This window comes from Geotrypetes seraphini, chromosome 2, assembly GCF_902459505.1.
Source record: "Geotrypetes seraphini chromosome 2, aGeoSer1.1, whole genome shotgun sequence".
NCBI classification, from domain to species: Eukaryota; Metazoa; Chordata; class Amphibia; order Gymnophiona; family Dermophiidae; genus Geotrypetes; species Geotrypetes seraphini.
In genome coordinates, this window is record NC_047085.1 from 509565155 (window position 1) to 509576687 (window position 11533).

Here is an 11533-nt window from a genome sequence, read left to right on the forward strand (position 1 = left end):
TTGCTTCGGATATCCTCCCCCCTCGGAATGCAGGTTCTTGATAAATCTCCAGAGGGTCATCATCTACTTCTGCGTATCTCGCTGGGGGACCGGAGTTATCTGTTACTGGTGGTTTACGGCCCTAATTCATCTGAATCCTCTTTTTTACGAGGCTTGATTGCTTTCCACTCCCGGTACTCTGGTGATCCTCTGCTCTTGGTGGGTGATTTCAATTTGGTCAGTGATCCCGCTTCTGATAAATCAGGAATTAAATTTATCTTCTTCATTGGGGGCTCGGGGACATCTACTTGCTGATCTTTGTGATACTCTCTCCATGGTGGACCCTTGGCGCCTCTTGCATCCTGAGGTTAGAGACTATACTCATCTCTCCCGAGCTCATAATACCTGGTCTCAAACTGATTATATTTTTGTATCCTTGGACCTGTTCTCATCTGTCTCGTCAGCGGAGATTGGCCCGCTGACTATATCTGATCATACTCCAATTTGGATCGATATACATTTTGACCCGACTTATGTTCGTTCTCCTTCTTGGCGTTTTCCTTTTTACTTGGCACAGGATGTGGAGTTCCAAACTTTTCTGGGGACCCAATGGGAAGATTATTTACACCATAATGAGCAACATCAGGAAGATCCCATTTTGTTTTGGGAAGCTGCCAAAACCGTGCTCCGAGATCATATTATTTCTTTTCTTTGTGCCTGACATAAACGTATTAATTGTAGTATTGTTGCACTGGAGCGCGCCCTTGGCGCAGCTAAATGTGCCTTTCATGCCGCCCCCTCGCCTGCTGCTCGGGAGCACTATCTGTCCACTCAGGCTACGCTTAATTTGTTACTCCACTCTCGTTCTATGAAGTGGGCGGCTTATCATAAACATCGATCTCATAGATTTGGCAACAGACCTGGGCGTTTGCTAGCGCGTTTAGTGGATATTAGGATGGGCCGTAAACCGATACTGACACTTCGGACTCTTGGGGGGGGGGGTTCGGGTGACTAAAACGGCGCAGGTGGTAGAGACTCTTTCTGATTTATTTTCTCAACTCTATGCTGCACCTGATGAGATCCCGAAGGACCTTATTTTTGATTATCTACGCTCGTCAGGCATGCTGCGCTTGGCTGAGGAGGTTGTGACTCGTCTTAATGATCCTTTTCAGGCACTGGAATTGCAGACTGCCATTAAGTCTCTTCGCCCGGGTAAGGCCCCTGGCCTGGATGGCTCTTTGGGTGAGTTCTATTGTATTCTTTCCCATCGTATTTGTGGTCCCCTGCTTGACTATTATAATGCGGCTATAGTTAGGGGCTCATTTCCTCGCTATGCTAACGAGGCCCTCGTCACTTTGTTGTTAAAACCAGGCAAAGCGGCCAACGACCCGGGGTCTTATCGCCCGATCTCTTTACTTAATGTCGATTTAAAATTGTTTTCTCGTATGTTGGCCAATCGTCTAGTGCCATTTCTCCCCTCTGTTATTCATGAGGATCAGGTGGGCTTTGTGCGGGGTCAACAATCGGTTCGTAATGTGCACAAGGTCCTCTTTGCGCTGGCACATTGCCAGGATTTAGAAATTGATTCGTTATTTGTTAGCCTGGATGCATCTAAAGCTTTTGATAGTGTTAATTGGTTCTTTTTGTTTCATACACTTGAATATGTGGGGCTGGGAGGGTTTTATCTTAGGGCGGTACATTCTTTATATTCTAACCCGAGGGCATCCCTGTTGGTTAATGGCATTCGCACGGACTCCTTTCCCGTTTTTCGGGGTACTCGCCAAGGCTGTCCCCTTTCTCCCCTGCTCTTTTTACTCTTTTTGGAACCCTTACTTTGTACTTTACGCCTCTTTGATGAAGTGCGCGGTCTCCGAGTGGCGGAAGAGTCTTTGAAGACATTGGCTTTTGCGGACGATATGTTTTTGATACTGATGGATCCTGAGGTTTCCTTGCCCCTTGCGTTGGATCTTATTTCCGAATTTGGTTTTCATTCCGGCCTCTCCTTGAATCTTGACAAATCCATGGCTTTGCCTTCCTGTTTGGCAGTTCGTATTGCTTGGAGGGGCCCTTTTCCTCTGCGGTGGGCGGGGTCTGAGTTGAAATATTTAGGGGTCCGTATCCCTCTGGATCTCTCCTGTCTTTACTCTTTGAATGTGGATCCTTTGTTTTCCGCCTTTGGGACACGGTTGCAGTTGTGGTGGGGCCTTCCGCTTGCATTGTCGGGCAGGGTGAGCCTTTATAATATGCTTGTTGTTCCGCAGTGGCTGTATGTCTTTCAGGTTCTTCCCCTTTATCTGTCCCCTCATGATGAAAAGCGACTTGAATGCATGGTTCAACAGTTCCTCTGGATGGGAAAATGTGCTCGACTTACCTATCGGAGGGTGGCCTCCCCTTGGTATAAGGGGGGATTGGGTTGATGAATCTTCGTTTCTTGGCGATTGCTTGTGGAAAGCGCCATATTAATGATCTTTTTAGCAGCACCTCCACGTTTACTAACACCTCTTTGGAACTTTCTTGTTTTACCACTACCCACTTTAGTGCTTTTCTTCACTCTCCTTTGCTTTCAAAATGGGGGCCTACAACCAGTGCGCTGTTGCATTGCCCACTTCGGCGGGCCTGGCACTGGATTTGTTTCATTCCCTCAGCTCTACTATCTCTCCCTTTTTACCATTACGCTTTAATGCACAATTTCCCCCTGGGATGGATAATGCTAGCTTTGTGCGATGGGAAGCAAAGGGGATACACTTCTTGTTTCACCTAGTTGATGATGAGGGTCAGATAAAATCTTTTGACCTGCTCTGTGAGGAATTTGCTCTCCCTCCTACAGATGTCTATGCCTATCTACAGATTCGCCATTACATTTCCTCCCTGCCTAGTACCCATCTTTCGACTACTTGTTGGGAGTTATTGACTGAGGCATTTACCTTTGGTTCCCAACAGCCCGTTCCCTTGAAATTTCACCATAGACATTTGAAAGACAAATCCCCTTTGCTTGATTGTCTTAGATTACGGGATGCTTGGGCGAGTGATTTAAATATGGAATTGTCTGAGGATGTGATATTGAATACCATAAAAAAAGTTACCACTGTACAGTAAATACACGGTATTTTGGGAATAACACTATAAACTGACTCTTCGCTTGTATATCTCTCCTCGGAGAGCTCATCTAGCGGGGCTCTGTCTGAATGCGGATTGCCGGCATTGTGGTGCCCCTGATGCTGGTCTAGGCCACATGTTCTGGACTTGTCCTTCCATCCAAACCTTTTGGGACGCTGTTTTTCTTTTTGTGGACAGTACCTGGCATATTACAGTCCGGCGTTCAGCCCTGGTGTTGTTTGGATCCTCCTTACACTTCCATCCCCATCGACCTGGGGATCCGCATTCCTACGTTGGGCTGCTTTGATAGCAATAAAGTGTATTTTGATCAAGTGGATGGAGGCAGATGCTCCTGATTATTCCCTCTGGTGTTGTCGCATGATTACGCTTCTCTCTTGGGACCATAGAGGAGTGCAAGATATTTCTTCCTTGCCTGGCCGGGCCTTCCAACGAATTTGGGAACCCTTTTGGACCACCATGTCACCGGCGGCACGTAGTCGCCTCTTGAACTGTTAGCCCGCTTACTTCTGTATCTTTGCTTTGACTAGTGTACCTTTTGTTTGGGACACTCTTGTTTCCTGTGTCTTCTGTATTTTTTGTGGTATCAGTGAGAAGGGGATGGGGGGAGGTTGGGGAGCGGGGTGGGTTTGGGGGGAGGGTTCGGTTGTTTCTGGGTGAATTTTGGAGCTGACTTTGTTCTCCATTGTACTTCTTATTTGGCTGTTTGTTGTGCTCAATAAAATATATTTGATGATAAATGATGTAGACCACAGTTCTTCAATCGCCGGTTCGTGGACCGGTGCCAGTCCGCAGAAAATTCCTGCCGGTCCGCACAGGGCCGGCGAGATGGACGCCGTTAAATTTCCTGCTCCAGAAATCTTCTGTTCCTCCCAGCCTCGGGCGATCAAAACAGGCTGCCGACATCGGCCATTCCCTCTGTGAGTCTCGCCTATGCGGAAACAGGAAGTTGAAACAAAATAGGCGGGACTCAGAGAAAGAAGGTCCCGACGTTGGCAGCCTGTCTTGATCACTGCCCCTGCTGAGTCGCCGAAGAGGGCCGCGGGGAAAGTGCAGGCAGAGAGGAGATGGTCAGCGTGCACGGGGAGGTCAGCGTGTCGATTGGGGCCATCATCAGCGTTTGTGCTGAGAGTCTGCCCACGTGCAGGATGCGGCGGGTAGGGGCCTCCGGCTCGTCTTGGGCAGCAGGGCCTGCGGTGCAAAGCTGTTTTTGCCGGCTTTTGTGGGGGGGGGGGTCGCGAATGTGCAGGGCACAGCAGGAGTAAGATCATGGGGAGCCTTCAACAGTGGCTGTCTCCTCTCCTAGCAGCTCTGTACTTACCAGGGCAGTGATTCACTTTGGCAACTTTCCCTTTCCTCAGAGGAGGCAACGGACCCAAGGCTGCCTAAGTAAATCACTGCTGCAGGCAAGTACTGAGAGCTGCTGGAAGGAGAGGAAGCCACTGTTGGAGGCTGGGAAGCTGCTGGATAAAGGGAGAGCTGCTACTGGACCTGGATGGAGGTAGAAGGAGAGATGCTGCTGGGAGGGGAAGAGAGCTACTGTTGGATAGGGGGAAGGAGGGAAGGGAGAAGGAAACATCTGGCAGGGAGATTAGAGGAGGGAAAGGGGAGAGACAGGAATGAGAAAGTAGAGAGAGATTGATGCTGGAAAGGGGGTCAGCAGAGAAATGAGAGAGGGATAAAGATGCTAAATCTGGTGTAGGAGAGATAAAAATGAAGAAAGCAGTGAAGCTGGAATGAATGATATAAAAAGGAGGCACAGGCTGGATGGAAAGGGGAGAGGGGCATAGAAAGAAGTCAGATACCTATGGAAGGGGGAGAGGCCAGACAGTGGATGGAATGGGCAGACGCTGGAAGGAAGAGTGGAAAGAAGATGAAAGCAGAGACCACAAAAGGTAGAAAAAAATCATTTTATTTCTATTTTGTCATTACAATATATCAGATTTGAAATATATATCCTGCTAGAGACATAACTGGGGACTGCAAAGCCTAACACTATTCCTATCATGTGTGACTGCAGTATTCTGTTAACATGATATTTCTGTGTAGCATTCTGTAATAATTTGGCTTGTTCAGTTTTCTTGATAGTAGAGGGGATATATGTGATGGGGAGGGGAGACAGGGATTTTGTTGGTCCTTGCTCTGAATATTTATATTTACAAAATGACAATTGTACAGAATATTGTTTCTTTTTATACTTTAATAAAATATGTTCAATATAAAATCATAACTGAGGCTTGTGCAGATGGGATCAGATGGTTTGTGGGGACCGAGCTTGCGGAGACGGGGCGAAAAGGTGTTTTTTTATTTCAGTCTTAGTAGTTTGCCGGTCCACAAAATAATTCTTTTATTTCTGCCGGTCCACGGGTGTAAAAAGGTTGAAGAACACTGATCTAGACATTGGTATGACGAGTGAGGTGATTAGGTTTGCAGATGATACAAAGTTATTCAGAGTAGTGAAGACACAGAGGGATTGTGAAGATCTGTAACGTGACATAATCAGGCTTGAGAAATGGGCATCAACATGGCAGATGAGGTTCAACATGGGTAAGTGTAAAGTGATGCATGTAGGTAACAAAAATCTCATGCACGAATAAAGAATGTCCGGGGTGGTACTTGGATAGACCTCCCAGGAAAGAGACTTGGGAGTTATGATCGACAAGTCGATTAAGCCGTCCACGTAATGTGCGGCAGCGGAAAAAAGGGCGAATAAAATGATAGGAATGATAAAGAAGGGGATCATGAACAGATCGGAGAAGGTTATCATGCCGCTGTAGCGGGCCATGGTGTGCCCTCACCTGGAGTACTGCATCCAGCATGGTCGCCCTACATGAAAAAGGACACGGTACTACTCGAAAGGGTCCAGAGAAGAGCGACTAAGATGGTTAAGGGGCTGGAGGAGTTGCCGAACAGTGAAGATTAGAGAAACTGGGCCTTTTCTCCCATGAACAGAGGAGATTGAGAGGGGACATGATCGAAACATTCAAGGTACTGAAGGGAATAGACTTAGTAGATAAGGACAGGTTGTTCACCCTCTCCAAGGTAGGGAGAACAAGAAGGCACTCTCTAAAATTGAAAGGGGACAGATTCCGTACGAACATAAGGAAGTTCTTCTTCACTCAGAAAGTGGTAAAAAACTGGAATGTCTGTCATAGGGGAAAACACCCTCCAGGGATCAAGACAAAGTTAGACAAGTTCCTGCTGAACCAGAACGTATGCAAGTAGGGCTAGTCTCAGTTAGGGTGCTGGTCTTTGCCCAAGGGCCGCCGCGTGAGCGGATTGCTGGGCACGATGGACCACTGGTCTGACCAACAGCAGCAATTCTTATGTTCAATCGGCTATGGAGCTCAGTGTTGAATCACACGAGCGGGACTCACAGGAGAGATGTATTTCTACCCATACTGGGTTCATTCTATTTTTTTTTTCAATTCTTTATTTATAAATTTTAACAATTTTGACAATCTTACAGTCAAAAAGGAAAAAACCTCTTGTTAACAAACCTTAATCAATGAAATATGACATAATTTCACAGAAGAAAAGGAAAGTAGGAAGTCCACAATATATGAAGACGGAGTTAGGTTTGCTGAAATATAAAACCAAAAAACATAAGGAAAACTAAAGATGGGGGTAGATGGCTCTCAAATATTTCTTAATTGAGCTAGATGACTTCAACAGCAAACTCATGTTATAGTAATAGACTGCCCTTTGGCAGAAATAAATTTTGATAGGTGCTGTGGTTCATAAAAAACAACACATATACATGGGTATCTCAGAACAAATGTTGCCCCCAACTGGAGGACCTGAGGTCTCAAGATGAGGAACTGCTTCCTTCTCTTCTGGGTTGAACGAGACACATCTGGATACATTCTTATTACATTAGATAGAAAGGGAACATCTTTATATTTGAAAAACAATTTAAGCATCCATTCTCTATCAGCATCTAAAGCAAATTGTACCAATAATGTTACTGACACCTGGGTCTCAGCATCCGATCTCTCCAGGAAATTAGATAAGTCCAAACTATCTGCAGATAAATTATGCTGATTAGGACTTTGAGGTTTTATTCTTCTAGGTAAATAAAAAATTTTTGAGAGGCAGATATGAGGCTTCCGGCACTTTCAAAGTTTCGTTCATATATCTTTTAAACATATAACTATTGCCGTTATTGCAGGTTGTTTGGGAAAGTTAATAATCCGCAAATTTGATCTCCTAGTGAAATTTTCCAATACTTTTTGTTTAAAGTGCAAACTTGCACTGTCTTTAACCCAAGTCAAAGCTTGGGTCTCCAAAGATTTAACTCTAACTTCTACTCCTTCTAATTTGTTTTCCAAAGTCAATGTCCTTGTCTTTAATTCACAGCTTTCTGAAAGTGCCATTGTACATTTTGTAGAAAGTTGCTCCATTTGATTGCCCAGAACGAGTTGTAAATTAGATATTGCATCCCAAATTGTTTCCATATTGAAGACCTTCGGTCTCTGTAATGGAACAACTTTGGTTCTAAGGCCCTGGTAGAAATCACAGTACCTGCTAATCCAACGGCGTTAGTTGAAATAACTGGAGTTTGCTGAAGTTCCCCTGCCGACTGCATAGTTGATTCACAGCGTTCCTCCTGCTTCCGACCAGGGCCAGCACTCGCTCCCTGCTGGCTCAACAAGAGGACGTCCTGCATCGGGTTAGAAGCGAGCCACTCCTCAGACGTTCCAGGGCACGCCGGTGGGCTCCGCTCATCCTGGGACAGTGTGGCCGCCTCGAAGGAGAGATCGCGTGCCTCAGCCTGCATGCTCTTCACAGCCAAGGAATTTTCCTCCGGTAATTGCGTTCGAGGGCCGTGCTCTACGAAGACATCCATCGGGCCAGTCTGAACTGCAAGTGGCTCCTCCGGGAAAACCCGGGTCTTCGACTTTCTCTTTACCATAAAGGTAGGACAACAAGATCTGAGCTAGCCTCGGCAGCGTCTCCGTGGCGTCTCAAACCGCCATCTTGGTTAGACTCCGTCCCCAAAAGCCCGATCTTCCTACTGGGTTCATTCTAGAGGTCCCCAAGGGAGAAAGAGGAACTCTCAAGTTTTCCCTAGAGATAGGAGGAGGAGGCAGGCCTTGAGAAAATATACTGGTGCCTGTATGTGCTTGGCTGCGGTAAGCCAAATCCATTCTATTTTGTGTGAGGCAAACGATAATAAATACAAATTCTCATTATATGGAATTGTGTCTTGGCTGCATATGTGCTAACCTTCCTGGGCAAGCCAGCCAAACCGGGCTAGTCTACCACAATCCCTAGTATGTGTCAAATTAGCATAAAAACTATCAAAAAACTTGTACTGTAAATCCTGGCAACTGTATAATATGTTTTCTGTTGTGCTTCTATGAAGTTGGCAGTACAATTTTTGGTTTTCCCTTTATTGTGTTGAAATTTTGAATGTCAACCTTTAACTCGTTCCAAGCTCTTTTGGGAGAACAGGATAGAAAATTAATCAAATAAATACACTGGCTGCCATAATCCCAAGAATCAAGTTTCAATTATGAATCACTCCCTTTACGATTCAGAAAGGCAAAACAAACAAACAAACAAAAAAAGATTATTATAACATTTACCTTTTTGTCCAATATCATAAGAACGTACACAGATGTTTCACGTCCGACACAGAAGAGAAGAAAACAGTTTCTTATATTGAGACCTAGGGTGATACAGTTGTGGGCGACCTTTGTTTTGAGGTACCCCTGTAAATGTGTTATGGTATATAAAGAGAACAGATATGTTTTCTATGAACCACAGCAGTTATCTAAATTTATTGCATCTCAGGATAGTAAATAATTGCTTACTCTGATTCTTTTAATCCGTTTAGATGAGAAAATGTTCAACGGCAGTCGAGCCACCTTTTGGTTTTCCTGGTTATATAATTTGTATGTTAAATTTCAGCACTTTCAGCTCCATCTCTATTTGATAGTGGACTAACTATATTGTGTAATCAAAATTTACCTTGAATTATTTGGATTTAGTGATATTTTCTTTTTCATGATATTTTTTCTTATGTTTTGATTGTGATTGTCAAAATTATAAAATTAATAAATAAATAAAAACCACAAAACATTATCTGTGTATATGGATAAAGCTGGGATTGAAAGTATTTCCATTATTTATGTAGTTTAAGCACCTGTGATCGATAGGTGCCAATTTATGAAGGGAGACTGTCAATTGCTGTCGAATTTTTCACTGATGTGATCGACTGAGTGTGCTGGTGCTTCTACATAACATTATTTTTTTAACATTAATATAAATTTTTTTGTTGTGTGATTTTTTTCATCTACCTGCATTTGGTTTTTGGCTTTATAATGATGTCTCAATACTGATTTTTTTTATGTAATATGATCCCTTACCCAGTGAGATCAGGGTTTGATAATTCTCCTTCATCACCTCCCTGTAGAGCTCCTTCTGCTCTTCATTTAAATACTCCCACTCCTCCTGGGAGAAAGAGACAGCGATGTCCTCAAACTTTATCGGCATCTGAAATACAAAGCAGAAACACACTCATAATCTTCAGCATTGCACAGACCACCAGATCTCCCAATGCTGGTGCCCATTGGGGTAGGGAAAAGTTTGCAGAAGCCACAGTCCCACAATGGGGTTATAGTTCACATCACCCAGTACTGGGGCTCAGCAGAGCAGAGGGACATATTTTTGTGAGTATATAATTCAGTGTCACATAACACAGGCTCAGAGTAGGGTCATATTTATTTGAAGAGAGATTTGTGTCCCAGAAAAGGAGCAGAGCAACTAGACAAGAGGCCCAAAGTGCCAGTGTCCAGCCCCAGGACTGCTTAGGATCCCAGATGAGAAAAGTGCAGCAGGGGCAGGATGTTAGGGCCAGTCTCCTACCTGCGCAGAAGCTCCTGCAGGCATTTGCCTGACCTGGAGGCTCTTTTTCTGGCCTCTTGCAGCGCTGGAGGGAGGGAGAGAAGGGCAGAGACGGAGATATGGAGCTGGAGATCTCGGGTTTATCTGCAAACGAAAGAACAAAGAACGAAACACGAGGTTTCCTGTTGGGTAGAGACGGATTACGTCACAGCGGAGCTTGTTCTACCTGATGGCTGAGTGACGCACGGTATCTAATCCCAGTGCTGATTGGTCAGAACGGGCCCCGGAGTCATAGAAGGGTCCGCCCTCTAACTCTGATTGGGGGAGAGGAGAAAAGAAGGCGTCACTCTCAGCTCCTTCTGCTAATCATAGCCAGGGTTGGACATGTTGCTGTGCAGATGGGCGGGAAAATGGCTGCAGGGTCCGCCCTCTAGCCCTGATTGGGTGAAAGGAGAAAAGAAGGCGTCACTCTCAGCTCCTTCTGCTCCAGCAGAACCAACCCCGGAAGCATTTTCAGCCCACTGTGGAGAGAAAGAGTCTACCAGCCTGTCAGCTCTGACTAAAAGCAGGAGAAAGAGACTCTTCTGGGAATTTAGACCACAGTGGTGATGAAGAGTCTGACATTAATCTCTCTTTTTTTAAATTCTGAATATTCCCTTAAAGTGCTCATTCCTTTATATATAATTATTTCTTCAGTTGCATCTTGTCAGCCTGGGTTGTGACCTAAAGCTGCATTAAGCAGAATCTCTCCTCATCCACTCAAGGGTAGAAAGGAAGAAAGCCTTGGAGCCTTAGTTTGCTCTCTCTCTCCAAACACAGTTCCTTCTCACACTGGCACTTGGAACATAAATCTCTCATTTCTGTGAGGTCTCCTGCCACACAAAAGTCTTTAACTGTTATCAAACTTGCTGCTAAAAGGACTTATCACACTCAATTGCCTCCAATATGTCATTAATACTGCAATTGAGCTCTCAGATCCCTGCACTGATAAGTCACTGAATTCTTGAATCAGCTAAAGCAGGTAGTAGGTATCATTCATTGAGCTTTATGCATCTTTTCTGTGCTACCAATCAAACATAAAGTGCTTAGTGTAATAAATATAAAAATTTTTCAAGACCAACACTTATCTTTATTGTGCTGGTGTTTCCCAACGGAACCCATTTCGCCAAAGTGTTGGCTTCTTCAGGGGTCTATGTTTTTATGGACAGCTAAGCTGTTCCGATCTTGAAGCGCCATTTTTGCTTATGTTTGATTGGTAGCACAGAAAAGATGCATAGAACTCAATGAATGATACCTAGTACCTGCTTTAGCTCATTCAAGAATTCAATGGCTTATCAGTGCAGGGATCTGAGAGCTCAATTGCAGTATTAATGACACATATTGGAGGCAATTGTGTGTGATAAGTCCTTTTAGAAGCAAGTCTCCCATTTCTTGCCTGGCACTCAGACAGTAACAGCTCCCCCTACATCAATCATGCCATTTAAGGGAAACCTTACTCTATTAATCACTTGATGCCATCATGAGACGGGCTTGCCAGGGTTTCCTGCCCATTTGTCATTTTCTTCTTTCTCGGTCCTAACCATAGTAA

The 11533-nt window shown here is 44.7% G+C and overlaps 1 protein-coding gene across 1 annotated transcript in view; it reads right to left on the reverse strand.

The window, feature by feature from the left end:
* Positions 1–10138, reverse strand: part of LOC117354606 (zinc finger protein 271-like) — a 30726-nt gene extending 20588 nt beyond the window's left edge. Inside the window, exons 1-2 of the mRNA XM_033932398.1 lie at positions 9967–10138; positions 9468–9594 (exon numbers count right to left, since the gene is read on the reverse strand). Of these exons, the coding sequence (XP_033788289.1) occupies positions 9468–9594; positions 9967–9990 (151 nt within the window). The 5' untranslated portion in view covers positions 9991–10138. The remainder of the gene's footprint in view (positions 1–9467; positions 9595–9966) is intronic.
* Between the last annotated feature and the right edge of the window lie 1395 nt (positions 10139–11533).